General features: G+C 38.1%; 1 protein-coding gene across 4 annotated transcripts in view; it reads right to left on the reverse strand.

Annotated features, from left to right (window-relative positions):
* The window catches only part of FNIP2 (folliculin interacting protein 2), a 50,979-nt gene that overhangs the window by 18,055 nt on the left and 10,663 nt on the right, over positions 1-22,261 (reverse strand). For 2 of the 4 annotated variants that reach the window (XM_051790715.1, XM_051790718.1), the window contains exons 2-10: positions 10,937-11,063; positions 8,809-8,943; positions 7,672-7,772; positions 7,518-7,589; positions 6,798-6,898; positions 6,516-6,605; positions 5,289-5,360; positions 4,543-4,672; positions 207-408 (exon numbers count right to left, since the gene is read on the reverse strand). In XM_051790715.1, the coding sequence (XP_051646675.1) occupies positions 207-408; positions 4,543-4,672; positions 5,289-5,360; positions 6,516-6,605; positions 6,798-6,898; positions 7,518-7,589; positions 7,672-7,772; positions 8,809-8,943; positions 10,937-11,063 (1,030 nt within the window). Of the gene's footprint in view, positions 1-206; positions 409-4,542; positions 4,673-5,288; positions 5,361-6,515; positions 6,606-6,797; positions 6,899-7,517; positions 7,590-7,671; positions 7,773-8,808; positions 8,944-10,936; positions 11,064-16,017; positions 17,943-22,261 lie in introns of those variants that run through there. The other 2 variants (XM_051790717.1, XM_051790716.1) reach the window with 2 other exon arrangements.

The following is a 22,261-nucleotide window of genomic DNA, read 5'->3' on the forward strand; positions in this document are numbered from 1 at the left end:
TTCTAATTCTGTCTAGAAAAGAAACCACACCCCTTTCAGCAAATGTTGAATTCCTACACTGGGCTCAGGCTCAAGACTGCATGTGTAAGGAGGGAGGCAAGCTTGAAACCACGCACCTTCTCCCACTCTTCATCTATCAGATTCTAGAATACTTCATTCTGATTGACACTTATTTTTCCACATTATGCCAAATTAGTATTCTGTACCTTTTCTATTGCATATTTCAGCTTGTTCATGTGAGATTCAAAAAGAGGAAAGTGAGAAAAAAAGAAATCCTGGAAGTTTCTCTGTGCTTCTTCTTTTTCAGGCAGAGAAAAGATTATGCTGATTGCAATTTTTTTCCTCCGAACCATCGCAGGATTGGAGTTGCAGTTTTCATCAGCCATACTAAACATTTCTTCAGTGGACCTGTAAGGCAGATTTGTTAGGACAGTTACTTACACACTGAGAGATAATTCATCTTCTATCCATACCTCTCTATATAGTACAAGGTCTCCTCTGACTGACTATATAAGGCTTTGCTGTCACAGTCTCTGAACAGAAGATACTCAACATTTCGATGCACAAGACCCATTCTTGTTCAAATAGGAGGAAGACAATCCCCAGAGACGCCTGGTGTGAAGAGTTTTCCTCTGAAACAGAGTTACTACAAATTCCCTCCTGGATTTATCTTTGAGGGAGATAAAGAAAAGGGAATGGAGATACCTCAAACAAAATCATTACCAAAAAAGGTTAAAGGTAACTCCAGAGCTCTGAACTGCATCTACCACTCAAGCTCCTGTCTAGGTGCTCAGCAGTATGCCCATGATGTTCTTGAATCTGTACTGTTCCTCATGAGAGAAGCTGGGAGACATGCTACCTATACTGTTCTGGCATCTTAAGATGGATGTTTGCTTGCACTTAACGATGCAAAATAAAACTTTCTATTTTAACTGAAGACAGAGTGTCATCATTCAATAATTACTGTGGAAACACAAATTTAATGCCTACCAATACATATGTGCCAGCTCAAAGTTGGGTAGGCTTCACCTTAAATTATTTGTTTTCTGATTAAAATCTTAAAAAAAAAAAAAGAAAAAAACCCAGACAAACCCAACAACAACAACAACCAAACAAAAACCCAAACAAAACAAACAAATGAACAAAATGCGGTGGCTATTTTACAACCATTATTATTTCCCCAAATTCTGTTTATTTGCTTGACAGTTCTGCCACATTCCCCTCAACAACCATGTCTCTCTTCAATATTACACCTGTGTTACTACTAGGATCGATACCGCTCAATATTTTGATTATCAGCCTGGCCTGTGGATCAAAACACACCTTCAGTGAGTTTGCAGATGATGTCAGATAGAGGAAAAATGGTCAATAAACTGGAGGGCACTGTCCAGAGAGGCTGTGGAATCTCCATTCTTGGAGATTTTCAAAGACTCAAATAGACAAGATCCACTGCCACCTGATATAAATTCCAAGTACAGGCAACTGATTTTGATGATATCCACAAGTCTCAGCCCACCATAAGTTTTACTGTGATTATGCAAAACCCTGTTCTTCCATAAATACTTGCATTGCAGTGCTAGATATTGATACTCTGGGTTTACAATATTATTATTTTTTCTTGCTTGAAGCATCCTGATCAATTTCATCTATATACACAAATAAGTAAAACAGTATGGACAGAATATCTGTTGGTAGGAACTTGAACTGAAAAATGGGTTTTAATCTACTGAGAAATTATAGAGGGGGACAGGGTAAGAAAGACAAGAAAGCCACGAAGACATTCAGAGCAACAGCTCATGTGGAAATAGCTTGATTATGGAGTTTCTTCATAAGTTAAGACTGCAATACCAGTGAGTGGTAATTAAAAGCTTGAAATCTTTTCATATCAGAATTACCTTGAAATGGAGTCTGTGGTATTTATAGACCACTATGAAGCAATTAACAAAAGGAAAGACTCAGAGCTAAGCATTCATGCTACGTCCATTCTAAAAATAAGTGGTTTATAGTTTAATTGGTTTTACAAACTTAAATATATAAAAGTTTCTCATCACAGAGGTATGACTCCATGAATACAGGAAAAAACACACAATAAAACCCCAGCAAAAAACAGCTTGTGGGAAAACAGAGTTCAAGACAAAAACATAACCTCATTTGAACTTTAGGAACTTGCATGCAGAGACAGAAATTCCCAAGGAAGTCGGGAAAGGGTGGACAGTCAGCATCTATGAAACATCACAAGCTTTTGTACTGCTTCCCAGGAACAGAAATTGAAGAACTTAAGTCTGTGAGAAAAGCCTTTTCAACAAAGCTACTTAATCTAGTTTGCTTGCCAATTGACTACCAGGAGTTCCAGGAGGCATCTCATTTTCTTTGAGCTATTAGCCTAAAACATCAGTGACAGTGATTGTAGAATCTTGGCTGTGCAAAATGGAAGTGCAAACTGTGGCACTGAAGTATTCAACCAGAAGCCTACTGTTTCTTTAGCAAGTAATCAGAAAACAAGCACCTGAAGAGGCTTTTTGGCTTAGAAAAAAATCACTGTCTAGAGTTACTCCTCAATTGGGAAAATAATGTCCTGTTTCCAGTATCTTTCCCCAGCACAAGTTCTCCAGTGTGGAAGAAAAAAACCTACTCCCTACACTGAACAAGTAGCCCAAAGAGGCTACTTTCCTCTAAACAATTTGTAACTTTCAAACATTTTGAGGAATGTGATAGATTTGTGAAACTGGGTATTCCTTAAACTGGGCTCAAATTGTCCTATCTACCCTAAATGTTTTAATTTTTTTACATGGACTGCTCTCAGCAGTCTTTAGGCAAGTAGACTAAAAAGTACTTCAATTTACTGAAAGCAAAATGTTTACTAGCTTGATCTCAAATGCAAGTGTGATTTAGGAAGCATGACTGCTATATTAGCATCATGGCATGATTCTTCATGTTAAAAATGATTCACTAAGAATATCCAGGAAAAAGCTGCAAGTGTTGACACTAGGGAAAAAAGTCTTTTTTAAAAGAGTTTCATTTTAATTTTCAGTGACTACATACTTTAATTGGCAGATTTTAAGCTTCCCTTAACTGAAAACAGTGAAAAGGGAAAGAGGTCGAAGAGCAGGAATTTCTTGTGGCTCTCCACTAATTCCCTGCTGCCTCTGGATACAGGTAGATGAGCAGAGTGAGAAGATAGTCAAGAACCATTTGATATTTTGCAACTGACAAGGGAAGAATTTGCTTATTAGCTATGCAAAGTCTGCTGCATTCCATGCTTTGTTATGCCACTGAGCTACAAGAGCTAGTAAAATTCCAAAACAGAAGCCTAGCCTTTTCATTACAGCTTTTTTTTTTCTTCCTGTTTTGGCAGAAGTCACATCAGGAACATCCTGTACCAGCCAAGAGAGTCGTCACAGGCTATTACTCCAAAATTTCAGTAACTGCTCACTAGTGAGACTTCATTATAGTATAATGTAATTATGGCAGCAGTGCCGTTACAGTCCCTTTCATCTCAACAGGATGCTCTGCTCATTCAGAAACAGTTTAGTATGTTTTTCAGACTATGGCTTCAGAAACAGACTATATACTAATAAAAATAAGTATATTTCAAATTGGACTTTGAAGTTCTGTCCTAGTTAGGACAGCTGAGATCAGTTCATCATGGTGGGTGTAACCCAAAACTGTATTCTATAGCCTTCCATGTCATTTCCCAGAAACTAGACTATTGTTGTCAATAGACTATTCGCACCCTCTGCCCATAGAGCATGGTGGGTGTAACCCAAAACTGTATTCTATAGCCTTCCATGTCATTTCCCAGAAACTAGACTATTGTTGTCAATAGACTATTCGCACCTTCTGCCCATAGAGCCTGACTCCTCAGGCTATAAACTAGGTGTTAAGAGGCCTGTGAGATAGGAGGATGTTTCTGTCCTCACACCCTTTGTGAACTCCCCGCCCTGAGGGGAGTACCAAGCATTCCTGCCTGAACTGGAGGATATATAATCTTGGAGTTTTGGAACATTTTTCAACCCACTCGTGGGATCCAGAGGACGGCTGCATCTCATCGCTCTCAACCAGACTTAGACCACCACTGGACTGCGATCACCAGTTCTGGCCAGACTGCAGCAGCTCTCCCACCAGCAGGTTCTTCCCCTCTCCCTTTACTTTGGACTCAAACAGGGCCCAAGGAACACCACTTTGTTCAGGCCCCAGGGTACTGGGTTACACATTTGGGGTTTTGTGGGTTGAGACCAATTGTTTGTTTGTATTATTGTACTTACTGTATTATTTTAATAAATTGTTATTCTGACTTATAATCTCTCCTTTGAGTTGGGTTCATTCCCCCTGCTGGTTAACTTTTAAACCAGCACAAGTTCATATTCACCCAAAACTTAATCTTTCTTTAAATTGGCAATCTTATGTAACATGCAGAGGAGATAGACTAAGTCGAAAGCATTTAATAATAGGATTTGTCCTTTTAAAGAAAAGAGGTTTAAGCTCTATTTATCTTAAATTACTGCCAAACAGCTTTTGTAAAAAGAAAGGTGTGGCACTCACCACCTTGGAATAATTCCATTCTCTAAACTGGTTGTCTGACTTCGGAGCCAGCGACGTTGGTAGCTGCTAGAAGATGATGATGAAGAGCTTGGAGATGGAAAAGGAGTAACCAGAAGACTGCTCAGAGATGCTATGAAGAAAGCAGGAAACCCCACAGATAATGAATTACAAAGAGTGCTGGTTAAATATTTTTCTTCATACTCTAACTGGGAACAATTTCTCACAAATATTGCTCTTGCTTGCTGATCTTTTTCACACAACTCACTTGCAACAGGAGAGACAATTATTTTAAATAAATCTCGCTGCCTGAGAACATTCTTTTGTTATAAAGTCAGAGATCTTCTCTACTAGAACACACTAAAATTTATCTTATTGTCATTAAAAGCAATCTGTCCCAAGAGGTGTTGCCCTTCTATTATAATGGACAGGACTTCTGGTCTTCTGACACCCTTTTCTTATTCAGTGCAAGAAAAAGCTTCTCTTCACTTGCTCTAGTAAAGGCTCAAACCAGTTCTTCCTCCAAATGAGAAACTGGTTAAGGACCCAGAACATGGTAGCTGTAAACAAAGAATAGAATTACAAATATTCTTGCATTAAGGCTTGGGGCAAATGCAGAAGGAAAACCACCTAGCAGATCAAAACCATTGTGGTTTACAGGTCATAAGGTGCCTATCTTTCAGGTGAATCACTGCACTGAAGAATTGTAACATAATTACAAAAGCATGCAAACAAGAGACAGCAGATACCTGACCGAGCAATGCCGCTGTCTCTGTCCTCATTTTGTCCTCTGCTAGGCATATCGACAGGTGTGCTGTGTGCTAAAACAGACAGATCAATAGAAAATATTACATAACTCATCATACTGTTTGTCAGCATTTAAAAAAATGTTTACGTTTAAAGGTCATACAGGAAAAGAATTACATCCTTTACCCTTACTGCAAATCAGCAGTATGGTGTGAACAGAGGCGGCAGCAAACAGCATACCTATACTGAGTATCGTGTTACTAGAGGAAGGTTATTTGCCCCAATGCAAATGTAAAAACATCTCTAAGGAGCTTAAGAATACAAATACATTATTTGCATTATCAGAAATCAGATATGCTTTCAAAGTGAGGGCTCGTGGTAAGCTCACCTGTCACTCTTGACAAATTTTTTTGTGTGCAAAATTGTCATTTAACACAGGTTAACTTCATAGTGAAATAGTCAAACACAAGGTCCATTAAAAGCTTCTGTTTCGCTCCCCAAGCAGAGATTTACTGTCCTCAAAGCCTCACAGTAAGAAACATTCAGCCTATGTCATGTTACATTGAAGTGTTAGTAGTGCAGAGTCACTCAAATCGTAGAGCATGCAAGATCTGCAAAGGCTGTGAAGAAACTGCATCGGTATTTCAGTTTGTATTTTTGCAGTTAAGAGAAGTAATTGGGCCTAAGATCTACCCACCTGCATGGGTCATCATTATGCCTGTAAAAGCAGACTTTATGCAGCTTAAAGTTTTGAGAATTAAAGAAATTAACATTGTTAAAGGAGAAAACCTTAGGACCTCCTAGATTTAGCTCAAAAATTAAATTTTGAATATATGCCATCAAATTAAAAAAAAAAAGGTAGCAAGAGGCAAGAGAAGAAAAAGTTGTACACCAGCAAGACACCTGCACGCTAGCAAGAAACCAGCAATAAGCCAGGAAACATAAGTTCTCTAAGAAATATAAGGGCTAATTTATTATTAAAAACACTGCATAAAAATATCTTTAAAATTAAACATAGTACTCAGAAAATAAATATGGACCAAAACCAATCAGTTTAGCCATTTTTTTTGAAGAAAGATTTTTTAAGTATATGCCAGATACTTCTGTTGTCACTATTTTAGCCCTCTGTTTCTAGAGAGTAATTATGTATGTCCTGCAAGGATACAGAAGGAACTGGATTTGTGTGTGCAAATGGATGGATCACACTGTGGCTGGCATTCCACACAAACCTGCAAAGAAAGAAGCACTGCGGATGAGCCGGAGGGGACCTCCTTCAGACACACCCTGCAGCAGTTTGCTGCTACACAGCTGTAACACACCTAGGAAACAAAAGCAATGTAGAAAAAACACACACACACAAAAAAAAAAAAGGCAAAAAAAAAAAAGTTAAAAAAAAAGTACAAAAAAAGTAAAAAACACAAGGAGGTGATGTACTGGGGAAAAAAACCTTAAAACTTAATGAACAGATGGCCTTATGTTGTCAGAAAGACATAGAACCTGGAAATATTTACCTAAATTACTTCCACTGCGACAGGTTCCCAAACCATTCTGATTTGAGCTCAGTTTTCCCAGGCTGGGATCTTGGTTGATGTATTCAAAGCTATCTTGCAAGCTAAAACAGGGGGAAAAGCCAGTGTTCCTTAAGAATGCGATCAATAGGCATTGATATGAGCTTAAGAATAAGGTTCATTTTATAAATAAAGAAGGCTGAACACGAACTTTACAATCAAATTCAAGGACAAGTACGTTTCTGAAACTGGAATGAAACAGGCATTTATTCCTTATATACGCTTCCTCTCTAAATTATTAGAAGTTTCTTTATGTCACATTTGGGATTTAGTTTATTCACATTTGCCCATTTTGGGGACAAGGAAAAAAACAGAACAGATGAGAAACAGTGGATTTGCTGAAGGAAACAGAAGTGGAGTATAACGAAACAAAGCACTCTCAACAAATGTACCCTCCTCACATTTCTGATAGCAGGAAGATATAGAGGCTTTGATTGTTCAAAGTACCTAACCTCTCAACTTTACTGTATGCCCTGGACAAATTAAGAAGCAGAAATTTGTAGAGATTTTTCTTTATTAAAAGCTTGGGTAGCCTGACTAGGATCTATTAACAGAACCCTTCTCCACAGCTGCCACTCCTAATTCTTTTCTAGGACTACAAAAGGAGAAAGACAGACAGACAACTGCATTGGACACGGAAGAAAAAAAAAAAAATCTTCTTACTTATTGTTGCTTCCACTGAAGCTTCCTACCCTGGCTGAGAAGACTTTACTTATCATCAGCTGTGGGGGAGAGCTGAAAGGATAAACAGTCATTTCAGTGAATCATCAATTCCAAGTGCCTGACAAGAGAGTGCATCACAGAAAAGGACACTCACCGTATGTAGTGAATTTTCAAGGTGGAGCCTTTGTAACTCATTGCCACTGAGCCAAACATCATTTCTCCCAGCATATTGACATCAGAGGCTGGCCTGGTGTACTACACAGACAAGATGGGAAGAGCAAAGTCAAAAATAACTTGGCATTTCAATTTAATATAGTGTCATAGTGCTACATTTTGAATGGAAAGTAAGATCAGTGTGGTTTTAACACACCGAATGCAAGGATAAGCAAGGACAGCCAGAAGATGTATTCCATTTTGCTCACTAGATGGGCATTATTACCCTTTTTCCAGGGGGACCTCCAAAGGCAAGAAAGAGGAAAAAAGATCTACTGCATTTCCAAAGAAATAGCTGTGTCCAGCAACATTCCCATATAGCAGAGTGTTTGATGAAACCTGCAGGTGTTAACAAGACTTGGATTCTGTGGTTTGGATCCCCAAACAAACTACTTCCTTTTCCAAATTAGTATATTCTCCTTCCCTGCCCTTATAGAAAGCTTCTTGGAAACATTTTTTATTGGAAAATAGTTTGTGATTATACTTAGAAAGGCAGTCTTCAGACCAATTGCTTATTTTGTTTCAAAGACTGATCATCAATAGCAAATATGAAGAGAAGTTTGTTAATTCTGAGGGAAATCACTTACCTTCCAGTTAAATATATTTTTTCCCACCTTAATCCATACATGCTGCAAATTACTTTTTTCTAGCTAAAATGCTAATAATGCTTTTAGTGAGAAACAGTCAGAGTACCTAAAAATTAGCTCTCTTAAAAAACAGACTAAAGGGACTCTTAATTTACTCTTTCAACAGCTTCTTCAGAACTAACCTGAAGCATAGGTAGACAAGAACAGAGAATAGTATAGTGGTTCTTATGACATTGACAAAATGTTATTAGATTTTAGATTAGATTTCACAGTTCCTTCAAAAATAAGACCAAGATAGACCAAAAGGTAAAGATGCACCCACGTGTTTTTATTCTACACCACTTCAAGGATAGGACAGATATTTCAAGGTTCAGATTAACTTATAATACAACAGAAGTGTAAGTCATTCAATGTATGTAACTGAATGCTTTTATAAACTAACTTCTTCAGTAAAGTGAATAAATAAAAGCAACAAAAGTAATGAATATTACCTGATACTTCGGTATCTGTTCTTTGACATTCTGCATACAACTTATTGTGGGACTGTGGGAAGAAATATGGTTGTTCCCATTGCTTGCCTGGCAGTTCTTGGCACAAGTCTTTACAGAAGCCTCATCTGCCATTTTCTATGTCAAAACAGAACAATACGATAAAAACTATTAAAGTCAATATAAGAACTCCCATCTCTAAACGTACCATGGCATGAATTTTCTTAAAACCACAGGAAAACAAAAGAAATTAAAAAACACAAATTTATTTGGTCTTATATCAGTTTTAAAATATTTTATAAAATGCCAGCATCAGAGCAAGTGGAGAACTATCATCACATTTACAATGGCAGATAGGTTTCATAGTATCACATACAGTCTGAGTAATTAGCCAGTTTCATGGAAAGATCATTCCCGAGAGTTATGAATTACTCTTTGTAACATTTACCAAAGTTTATGTAAACAAAATCTCAGCTTATGGGTTGCTTACAAACCAATTCTTGTAATCATTTGCACAATTAATCACTCAAATTGCACATAACTTTTGCTTCCCAAATGATTAACAGATTTCTTAAAGAGAAGAACAACCAACAGAAACAAGGGGTGAATAATGCATCATTTGGTAGAATTAACAGGTTAAAGGCAAACAATGTATTTGAATATTCAATGTAAATAAGCTTTACTGTATTTCAGGAAAATGCATGAATGCACAGTATACACACACCTTCTTGATTTCAGTTTAAACAGGACTCAGTTTGAGAGTAAGTCTGCCTCAATTTTAAACGAATCAAGTTTTAGGTTTGCTGTTTGATAATATATCAAACAAACGACCAGACACTCAAAATCACTTTTAACATCTATGTGTTTGCACTGCATTCTAAGTGCTTTAGCTGTTTTAAAAGGGTACCTAGTTTAGTGTCTAGTTGAAAAAGAGATTATAGTCTGTATCACGTGTTATGAGAGCGGCTATAATCTGTTTTATGTCAGTGTTGCATGGAGTTTCTGATCGGATACATTTTAGTTAACTTTTAGTTTAAAGTATTCAAGTAAGTGGAATAGTTTGAATATTTAAATGAAGCCAGAAATATATTTCTTCTTCCCATGCTGTGTGTTTTAAACCAACTTAGAGATACAAAGTAATGACCTTGATTTTGGGGGGGGGAAGAGGGGGGAAGCAAGATTAACAGACCAGTCTGACCCATTTACCCTCTTAAGTAGATGATCAGACATCAGCTGATGATGCTCACCAGTCTTACTGATTCAGCACAATGGCATATTTACAGTGTGACTGAAACAGAGATTGTCGCTTTTTAAGCATCTTGATAAGTAATTTCTACAAGTCACGACTATTCTTATATAGCTTATACAGCTATATATATAGTTCTACAATAAACCATAGTAGTCTAATAAGATGAAGCTGTTAGTTCTAAAAAAACTTCAAAACAAACAAAAATTTGAAATAATTCAATATAAAAGAGAAACATGGAGGTAGTAAGAAAAAAAAAAAACAAGCAAAACTACAACAAAACAGGAAACACTATTGGTTTAGTTACCTTAAAATCACTTAAGTTTGCTGAAAGCATTACTCCACAATTTGTGTGCCTGGAGAGCAGCAAAAAGAACTTGCATCTTGTCAGCATTTGCTCTTGCTTCTATGTGTGTCATCAAAACTTACATGGTCATGTATCACCATGTGTCATTCTTCACAATATGGCATGGTTAGCCAGGGGAGTTGTTTTAATTCATATAAAGACAACAATTTGACTAATCCAAAACACCAAAGGAAGAAAAGCACCTTCAGACATGTGGTAGACATTACTGGAACAAGGGGACTGCACAGCCAGGGCTAACAACAAAAAGCAAACCCAGTCAACATTAAAAAGGCTCAAGAAATACTCAGTTTAAAGGAGTATAGATTTCTTTGCCAGAAAGCAAATCAGGTCTAAGTTGTTAAGTTTCAATAACGCATTTATATCATAAATACCAAATACCAGATATGTTCACAGGCTTTTTGGAATCTAACACACTCTTGTTGCAGCTATCACAGAATAGCAAAAGATAAAGCAAAGATCACAAGATTAACAAGTTGACACTGTCCTATTAGGACAACAGCAAAATTAACATTTCATACCTGAACCACAGTTTCATCAATTTTGCGGACTGCTTTGGAATCAAATAAGACCTGTCTGCCTCTCCTCTCACAGTCCTGGTAAACTATCAGGCGGATTTCATTCAAGTCAAACTCCGAAGAGGACCAGCTACGGATTAGAAACACAAGATGTTAAAATAGTGTACTTACTTTGCAGGTTCATTTAAGTAAAGAAATAGGTATTATGCAAATACAACTTTTACTCAGCATTTACAGGATCCAGGGTGCAATCATTTAACTCCAACCAAAAATGAACTCCAAAGGAGTACCTAAACCCAGTGTCACTGCTGATCCAAAAGCAGGAATAGCCACACCAATTTTCATCCAATCTTTTTTCAAAATTTTGCAGAAAGAGAACACAAAACTTTGTCTCAGCAGTCTGCCTCAAGGCTTAACTACTCCTAAATTTCTTTGTACACAGCCTGGATCATCCTTATTGTAAGGCAGGTGTACTATTTTGTCCGATGCTCTTAGTGGCAATAAAATACAATGGGTTACCCTTCTCTCTAGCACAGTGTTTCAAAAGCACAAGGTTTGCACCCTCCCACATCCTTCTCTAAACAACGGAAAGCCAATTCATTTTGGTCTATTCCTGACAATATCATTTAAGATTTTCCCTAAGTTTAAGTCTTGCAACTGAAAGACAAGGTTTATGTTGTTCCATTATTTTTCCCCTTTTTCTGAGACATTTCAGGGTTTACTGAGCAGCCACAGATTACTGAGACTTGATCTCCAACTACAATAAAATTCATTTCGTATATGAAATCAAGATACCACAGAGATTCAACCTGAAGAAAACAACTATCTCAAGCCAGAATCTGCCCATTCCCCAGAGATACAACATGGCACACAACTTGGCTCATTGCACTACGGCAAGAGGCTGAGGAGCACAACTGCAGCATGGCTGAAATGACAAGAAACCTTATTTACCAATACAAAGGGAGTCAGTCTGCACATCAGAGCATGGAGGTTTGCTTGGTCTCAGCTTCAGCCACAGAAAATGCTTTTCACGTTATGCAGCTTACAAGCTGAAATTAATGGAAAAAACCTACTACTGCATAAAGCAGTGCCACACAGCACTGATGCTCAGCCATATTGCCTCATTCCTGACCTCGATGAACTGCACTGAGGGGGTAAGAGTACAACTGTTATTAATAGTTTTTGGTTTAACAGACTTCAGTCAAGGCCACACTGATCTTCCACCCAAACGGAAGTTACATTTAGGAATTTTGCCAAACTGTGCCTACAGAAAAGGAAGGCAGAGAATTGAGAAGAGCATAAAACCCCTATACAGTTGAAACACTAGAATTTCTGAAGCTATTTCTTTTTATTACTTGCTCTGTTAACATCCATAAGCGAGGTAAACACTTTCAAATACTGCTAGAGTCAGTAAGGTAACTGTGGATAACTGTTTTAGGAGCACACACAGACTTTTAAATTTAAAATCATTTTAAGTAAAGGCAGCCTAATTTCCTCTTTGTGCTCTTTCTTGGTAGCTAAAAAGAGAAATAAGGGTAAATAGGCATCCTTTTCAAACCTGAAAGACCTCATTCTGGAAGGTTTCATCCTACTTTCAAATATCTTGAGACAGAATAAGCCAGATACCCATTGCCACTGTAAGGTACTCTGATACGAGTATGCTATATGTACATAATATGCAAGGTTCCAGTACACTTCAAAGCCAGATTATGGAATGCTGCTAAAGGCCGTTTTGCCATCCACAGCAAGGAAACTTCTTGCTATGTTTGTAACATGTTGCCTCCAAAACTGCCAGGAGTGCCAGGCAGATTTCTTTTCAAGTTTTCCCTTTCAAACAGAGTCACAGCATTAAGTTCACCTGCACGAGACCAGACCTGATACCATTGTTGATAGTTGCCCAACAAAGATCCTACACACCTCACATATACAGAGAGCTGCAACTACACCATCTGTTTTAGAAATCTGTTACTAGTTTCTCAGCCCACTGCCTCTGCAACGCTATAACAAAATCCAGTTATGCAGAATGCACGAGAAGTCAGAGCCATGAGTACACTTCATTCTAGCCTGCCACACGAATCTGATGCTCTTCAGCTATCTACTTACATGCTTTCTGCAGTAGGTGACCTCAGGTAACTATTCTGCTTTCTTAAAAAGGCTACAGGTCTCCTTTTAACTACTAAGAAAAGGTATCTCTCTATTAGCACAGCAGCATCAATACTTCAGACTACAGGACTGCAAGTCTAAAATGAGAAAGACTCATTTTAGACAGACTGAGCCAATCTGGCCCTGCATCTGCCCACCGATGCAGGGTTGCATGCAGGTTGGGTTGGGCTGCATGAATTCCGGTTTCCTTCCCTCACTGTGCACTAAAGCAAACTTCATGTTGTTTGTGCAGTGCCAACTTCTGTATAAGATTTTATGCTGAAGTAGAAGCCAATTCAACAGCCTGCTGAGGTGCCTTTTCCACACAGCATGCTAGAACTAAAGACTGCTGCAATCTGTCATAACTACAAACAGATTCTCTAGTACCAGACAGTAACAAGCTAAGTTACATAAAATCTATCGTACAGAGCTTTATCTGACTAATAGATCAAATCTAGGGAAGTAATTTCCGCTAATGCTTCTTAGAGTACTAACCAAATATCAACCTTATGTTTTAATGAAGTCTTTGCTTTCAGGCTGTAAATTACCCAGAACAGAGATGCAGTTCCTGCAGCAGTCCTACCCATTACAGAAGAGTTCCATCCTACTAAAACCTCATTTGGTAACATCAAGCATATCTATAGGCAATTCATACAGGCATATAAGTCCATGTAGTCTCATTACTTCCACGTGGAATCTAGCACCAGGCCCAAGACTAGTCAGATGACTGGGATGTTTATCCCTGTCACAAAAGCTGATGAGCAGAATGCTTACAGTACTTCCACCCTTTATTGTTTAAGCCAGCTTATATAACCTAGAGCCCCCAAAACAGGGACAGCAGGAATATTCAATCATCTCCTAAAAGCACAGCGTTGAAGAACACCGACAGAACACGGATTCTTTGGTCCGCTCTGTTTTCACATGTATAAAAACCAAAACACAACCCATTACTTTCTTATCTCTGTATCAGCTTCCTTCCTGTTTATTTAGATACACAAGGTCCTGCATATTCCTCAAAATTAGCTGAACTGATTAATTTGAGCTTGTGCAGATGTTCACGTTTCAGGTTAAATGTGGCTATTCTGACTGAACATGTTTTCTTATTTGACCACAAAAATTAAAAGCCCCATATAACCTTTTGCCCCTTTTTGTAACTATGTGACCCTTCCTGTTACTCATGTCTGCTCTGGCAATTCTTGGACCCTTCTGTAAACTGAATTCCCTGCAGCAAGAAAAGTGCGTCCAAGCATCTGAAAGTGGATCAGAAACATAGTTGGAAACAGGAAGGAAGAAGTAGAAAGCAATGGAATCGCCACCTCTTAGTGGCAGCATGTCCTACACTGACTTTGTCCATGGAACTATACACCTTTGGGAAAGGGCAGAAAGAAAACGTTCCCTATGCATTCCAAATAAGTATTGAGGCTAGTTAGAATGTTAATTGAGTTTTCTTGTTCCCAAGTCAGTTCTCTGCCGCTTATTGAGCTAACTGACACCCTAAGGGGAGCCAGTTCCAAAAGGACTGCAAAGGGGGAAAAGGACAAAACCATGATGCCAGAAATCAAAAGGAAGAAGTGGCAGTGTAATTACCTCCTTTGACATCATCGGCTTGGCTTATCTAGCTCACCTTCAGACGGTATCTTTCCTGCACGTAGAAGATGCTAGAACTAATAAACATCATTTTCAACTCAAAATAAATAAATAAAATCAAGCTGTCTGTGTTCATACAACAGGAGAACCAAGTCTACTAAAGATACTAAAATACTATGGATTTTTATTTTTCAAAAGAAAGCCACAAGTTTGGAACATCTTACAGATAGCCTGAAAAGTTTTCTCCCCAGATTCCATATTAAGCTTAAACATGCTTTACTTCCTCTTAAACTGGTATATAAACTACTTTCCTTTGGCTCGTTCAACATTTCTTCAACTATATATATATATATATATGTGAGACACGGAGGTAAGGAAATCTCTCTTAGGGGAATGTAGACTTGTTTGTTTCTGGAAAAAAGCCACAAAAATTCTGCCTCATTCTGCCCTGAATCAGTACTTTCAGTTAATATAGATCTCCAAAGCCTGATTTTTACACAGAAAGCTTTTGCTTCACCTTCATAATAATCAGCATTCATGCATGCAATAACTGAAGAGTGACCTATTAATTTATATCCAAAAACTACTTTGGCTGACCTTAAACTGTTTTTGAAAGTGACTAAGCACTCACTACTTCAGTGTAACATCTATAGGCTGGAGAAACAAACAGGCTGTAACATCTCCATATACCTATATATGTATTTATATTTTTCTGCTTCTTAGACCAGCAATCCTGAATATGTTGAATACTAATTGTAACACCCTTGGGTGCCAAGATTTAGAAAAAGCTACCCTGAACCATGTTCCCAACACAGTTACATAGCTGTAAAGACTCAGACATTAGAGACATGCTGGCACACATGAAAAAGACACCACAAAAGTTAAAGAAACTATTCACACTTCAGATTACTTTGATGTAATGCTTGATCTAGAGGTAATTTCCAAGTAAAACAGAGGATTCTCCTCTCCATTCTTCCCCCATTTCACAGCATTCCCTCCTGTCTGCTCTGCACACTGTTACTACTTGACCCACTAACACAGGGGGTGGCAAGAAAAAGAGGGCAAACTAATTAGAAAACTAGAAAGAGAAGGTAAGATTATTCAACCTTAATTGAAAAGATCACCCTCCATGCCTCAGTTTGCATATACATAAATCTCACATATCAGAGATAAGAATGTAGATTCAGTTTCAAATAGGAAAGACTTTCTTGAGTTTCAGTCAGCATCATCATCAAGAATAAGCTTCTAATAGAACTTTCCCAATTATTTACAAAATAGCCTTTCAGGAACATGATTATAAATCTAGTATTAACTAAAAACGTCTATTCTTTGTCAAGAAAAAATTACATGCATACCTGTTTTGCAGCAGTCTAGTCACTTTGCTCGCACAGCTGACACACTGGTCCCTCAAACACTTTCTACTTCTTTCATCCAGTTTGGTACAGGAGAGATTATTTCCAAGTAGTACATCGTTGTTGTTTCTTCCTCTTTCTATTTGTCCCCCAGTGCCATTTGTAGCTTTTGGTGTACCCCCACACATTTTCTTAGCTACAAATACTCTTGTAAAGCTCCCTCAAAGAAACTAAATACCTGCTGAGGAGGTACAGCCTCAAGCAGATTTCTTTACTATTGATCAACCATTAACAATGGTAATTTACCATCAGCTTTCTTCCCTATACAGGAACCCAGTCTGCTGAATTTCCCACTAGGGGAAAAAAAGGCAAAGCAACCTTCATATAGTCTATAAGCCATTAATAGAGAAAGACAGCTGTAGCTTAGGTACTCCTGCAATTATTCCAGACAGAGCAGACATGACTTTTAGGTCTCAGAAGCCATCCTAGACTTGCTCTTGCTGCTGTCAGTTTTTCCTACCAAGCCTGGCACAAGGCTGTAGCAGATACAACAGCTAATATTGACTTTAGCTATGTTTGTTTCCTGGTATGTGATTTAGGTAGCCGGCAATTATGTAGTCACAAGACTGAACCATATGGCCTCTTAAAAAAAAAAAAGCATAGTTGCTTTTGCAGTGACTCGCCCTTAGTTGCAAGGTTGTTCTAACACTGGCTACAACACCCTGTTAATGGCTCTCATGTGAGCAAGTGTCATCTGACAACCCCTAGCAACCTCATATAGCTTAGAAGCAAGTAAGAATCTGTCATCATTGCCATATGGCTATCAGTTAAAAAAAAAAAAAAAAAAACTACCAACACCAAGAAACACCCTAAATATTCTGTGCCATAATGCTTTTACTTTGAAGGACAAACGGGATTTACACTTGGCCAAGAACTTGAAACTACTACTTTGAGAAGGCTTTTTTAAAAAAAAGTAGAAAGGAAAACAAGGAGAAAAGGTTTGTCACAGACACCAAGTTGGTGGATGAGAATTTATAGTTATATGCCTATTAAAATAATTTAATGGCAGTGTTGACGACAAAAATATCTAGTAAAAATATTTCTGACCAAGTAAATTTAAGTTTTTTAACAGAATAGAGGAACTGGATGTTCTGTCAGGTTCAGGTAATTCTACTGCAGAACAAAGTCCTCTTCCCCACCCCTGATTTTAAAAAAAAGTTACCCATATATGTCTGCTCATAATTCATGTCTTACATAGCTTTTCCCCCATCAGTAAGATGACAGCTCTACTGCAATTTCCCTTCCAGGTTAAAAAGGGAAAATAACTTTGCTATTAGTCAACCAGAAATACAGCATAGAGTTAGAAAACACAGTAAGATTTCAAAACTTAGTGCTACGTGCTACCTTCTAAATAACACAGCACCCTTGCTAAAATGATTTTGTAATCTCAGTTAACCCCAACCTCTAAACACTGGACAGATGTCAAGCAAAAAACTAGAGCAAGGTTAGGTTGAACAACTCACTCTGTTACAGAGGGAAGCCTACAGCAATTAAAAAAAAAAGTTCAGTTTCATTTCCCAGAGTAGTGACAAGTACTAGATCATCATCACTCCTCCTCCCAAGTGCAGGGAAACAAGTGAAAAGTTTTGGCCTGTTCTCAAGTGATTCAAACGATCTAGGAGAGGGTAACCCCTAGTCCTCACCTCACCGAGGAGGACTACTTTAAACATCAGTGTTCCTAGTCATCTTTGAAGTGCGAATGAAATAAGCAGCTGAGGGCCAGGTTCTTACACTTCCACTAAGATCAGCAGTTAAAAGCCTTCACTTCTGTCCTATCTTTTCCCCAAACAAAGCAACACTCACCACAGTATCAAATTCACATCAAACATTAGAACTAGGAATTCCTGTAAGCTCACCAAAAAGACATGTTTCACAACACTACCTCATCTGTAGGTGCAGTCATCTGTAGAATATTATAAATCTCAAAGTACCCGGGGAATTAACTTTGAAAATCCACAGAACAGTTTCTCAACAATAAAATAATATTCAAATCCACACATTGAAAACACTCAGAGTCCACAAAGTAGATAATACATAAAATGGAAGAAAAGCATCCTGCTCTCAAGATATAACCCTCTGGAAAGCAGAGTTTAATCACACTTTTTCTAGGCTATGTGACAGCACTTCACCTGCTCTGTTTGTAGGTCATTTCCTGTCCTTCATCCCCATTGAGAGACAACTGCCCAAATGACTTCAACTCAAGGTAACACTTGAGCAAAAAAATTTGGGGTGGGGGAAAGAGGAAATATATGTGATGTAGTTGTCTAGTTAAAAATAATTTTCTGTACAAGTTACAGCTCTCCACTAAACCTTAAGCACTGTTTTCACATCTAAGAGAATATTTGCAGAGACCCCTGTATGGATTTATTTTCCCAAGAGCTTTTAGAAGCCAGTTAGAGAAGCTTAGGAAAACAAAGTTTGAATCATACCTGCTGTTTTGGTGAGCATTTGTTTTTGCAAAACATACACTTAGCAAAACTGATACACAAAAAATGCCTAGACCCAGACATTCAGGATTAGTGCCAAACACATGTTTAAAGACGAAGTGGAATCTATTTTGGATTGCTTAATGATGATTTCCCCTCCTTTAGTCCATCAAATAGCTTATGTGGAAGATATAGGTTCCCTTCCTCTCTCCAAATACGAATCATTTACCTCGCATTGTTTCTCCTCTTTTTAAAACCTCAGTTGTGGAAGAGTTGTGCTGATGCCACACCACATTCTTTTTCCACAATGACTTAAAGAAGTCCTAATATGGTAAAGCACTATTAACCTCAGATGAACTACCTTGTTCAAGCATGATACATAGTTACTAGGTCCACACGAGTTAGGCGGGATACATTGCAGATTAGTCACGCAACAAGTGAAGGAACGTATTATTTGCAGCACTGCTCTCTCTCGGGTTAGATTTTCCTATAGAAAGAGCTCAGGTAGAGAAAAATAAAATTCTCGGTATTAGATCACTATACAGAAAAGTTATCTGTTTTAGGATAATTCCATATGTTACCATATGAAATGTAAAACAACATTGGATATATTTGTTCACTGAAAAGTTAGAAATCCACAGACTCCCTGCTTAAGAAAGGAGAATACACTGGATTTTTGTGAGGTTGCAAGCATTTTTCATCATCTTGGTTGCCAGAAAGCAATATCATCATATGCATGCACAAAAAAATGACAAGACACACACACTGCTGATAGAAGCTAACAAACAGATCTACACAAGTTAGTCACCATAAATTTGCACACATCAGCCTTCCACAAACATAAAGAACAGCCCATTAAACCAGTGTTTCACAACTCAGTCAAATTCCATAAGTTGAAATTGCACAAAAAATGGCATGAATTTAATTGTGTTTTACCATTAAGAAAAGTGTGGTTTTGTTAAACTAGGTCTTTAAACAAAGGTAAGGTATGCAATACGGTTAGTGCCATAGATCCACCACTTAGTTCTTTCCTCAGTACAGAAAGCCATGTCTAGTCTTAATTAACTTTCCCCCTTCCATCCCACTTTCTGCCCTCAATCCCATAGTTACTGACAGCTGATCCAGAGTAAGTCAAATGTTTTGCAGAAGTTGTTTCATAGTCATGATCTTTATCATTTTCTGATGAATTGAAAATTTACTTATAATTTAACACTCTTCACGATTTGACTTTGTTTCTTTCCGTGTTTATTTTTTCAAGGCACCTGCAGTAACCAACTTCCAGCTTTCACTGGAGCCAAAGAGGTTGAGCCAAACAGCAGCAGCCATCTGGGAGCAAGCGGTGCTGGACACAGCATCTGCGCTGAGTGCCGGGGCGCAGGCAGCCCGGCCGGCTGGGCCACCCCACCTCCTCCAGCACAGGTCTCAGCTAATGCATCATTCCCATGTCACTTGTTCCAGTGGCGCCATGTGACTGGGCCAGCGTCCAGGAACACAGCTACTAAATACAGACACTGCCAAGGCACGTCTGAGAACTGCCTCTGCCAGAAAATGAGATTAATAGAAATCTCTTATCCTACTGGCTTTACTGCCTCTGCCTTCCCCACCTTCTCTTGAACAGAGGGAAGAACTACACATTGTACATCTGAAGGAGAATTCTGAGCAGAAATGCAAAGCAGAATCCAGTATTTATAACACTATCAGCTCTTGTTGCATTTCACTGCTGTATAAAAGTACTGACAGATCTCAGACCTCAGTGTCTCCTACATAAGTGAGCAGGTCAAGACAGACTACCACACCTTAGGGGTGGTATCCTGAGGCATGGGTTTGCTTGCCTGCTCTTTCCTGTTCCTTCTCCCTCTTCTATGAAGCCCTATTTTATTTTTTAAGAAAAGAAGTCTGTACACAGCTTTCAAGCCTCTGTTCAAAGAAGTAATTTCAGAAAATTAAAAAAAAATTACTAAGAAATAATGTTATTTATTAGATAAAAGTAAATACATATTAATACCAACAGATACAGAGATATGAAGAATGTCTGATGTTTAGCATCCCCCCCTTCCCACTTTTTTCTAGTTAACTGAAAAATATTCCTTTTGCTAAAACACACACTTTCATTCAAAGTGGCTAAAAACACATGCATATTAACAGCAACCATTTCTTTACAAATTTCCTCCACTTCTACTATGAAAAGCCTACTTTCACAAGAGGGCTTTGTAAACTCCAGAGAACATGGCACTCTCTCTCAAATTTTACAGCCAAATAAGTTTAGGGTAATCCCTCCAAGGGCGCAGAAAGCATTGCAAATGCCCTCCTCGTCTTCGTTCTGAACACACACTCTCACTGCACAAGAGAATGCTCTTCAGGAAGGTAGAGACAAGTGCTATCCAGGGACCTCACATTTTTCTTCCAAAGGACACTGCTTCAGAAGGGGTCAATATCAACTAACTCAAAAACACAAACTCAGCAGTATCATTTCACTTTAAAAAAAAAATTACTAAAATTTACCTGGTTCTAGCTGCACCCTCCTAAATTCCTAACATATGAAAAGGTATCAGATGTGGCTCTCTAACAGTCCTGAGAGCTGAGGCCACACAGTTTTTTTGACCAGCTAACATAATATTGGTGAGACTTCTGTAAATGGTTATGTTAAAATGTTGTAAGCGCAAGATGTTTTTTGATTCTTTTAAAACAGTTGCTTCAGATTGCAACTGAAAAGTTAGTCTGTAATAATCAAGAAGGGAAGGAAGAAAAACCTAAGTCAAGTATTTATGAGAATGTACTGATTTACCCAACTAGCAAGAATATGGGAAAAGACACACACAAGAAGCCATGTTTGATCACCCAAAAGTTGCTATAGCATGAACAGCAAAGTCCATTGCCTCTGTCTAGATGAATGCCAGGAAATCCTGACTTAGATTGAATGAAGTGATAACACAGACGGATATAGCGTCAGCTCCGGCATTTTTCACTAGTTATAGCCAAAAATATGTTTTGCTGCTCTTGTTGTTGTTATGATAACTTGTCTATTCCATCCAAAACACTTTCCTTAACCCTCACTTGTAGACAGCATGGAAAGTAGCTTGCTAGTAATTAGCACTGAATCTTGTAGTCTTGGACACATTTACTTTCAAGTTTCACGGGAAAGGGAAGGAAGAACCATATCTTGGGACCATGTACAGAAGATCAGGGTAATTAAATCACTCACACCATATACCTTCTCAATGAAAAAGACTACACACAAAACCAACCAAATAAACCACAGTCCTGCAGCTGACTGGTATGGGCAAAACTAACCTTGCTGCAAGCCACTATACCAGAGACTCATGTTCTGTTTACCACCAATTGCGTAGGACTTTGAATGTATAAATAGTCATTAAGTTATGAAACAGTTTCCCCTCCTTAAACCGTTCAACCACTCTTAACTACTCACATAGAACCCCAAACATTTTCTTAAAAACACTGGTATTATAGGAGACTTAAAAGTTTATCCAGTCAGGTTTGTACATAATTACAGTTGACCACACCCAGTAACATGCCAAGATTTGGCTGCCAAGTATCTGTCCAAAAATCCCGAAATATCTGGACAAAAAAATAAAAATCACACACAACGATCCAGTTGCAACCTTGTCCTGCAACAGGAAACTGCTTTGCACATTGATAGAAACAAATTTCAGTCAGCAAGCTTATGTAGCAATTATCTTTTTAGACAAATTACAAGCTTATCTCCTCATAAGAAGGTAAGAATTGGTCAAGTTCCTTTGGTG

Source organism: Manacus candei, unplaced genomic scaffold, assembly GCF_025592945.1.
Source record: "Manacus candei isolate 608988 ecotype Guabito, Panama unplaced genomic scaffold, ASM2559294v1 h1tg000028l, whole genome shotgun sequence".
Lineage (NCBI taxonomy): Eukaryota > Metazoa > Chordata > Aves > Passeriformes > Pipridae > Manacus > Manacus candei.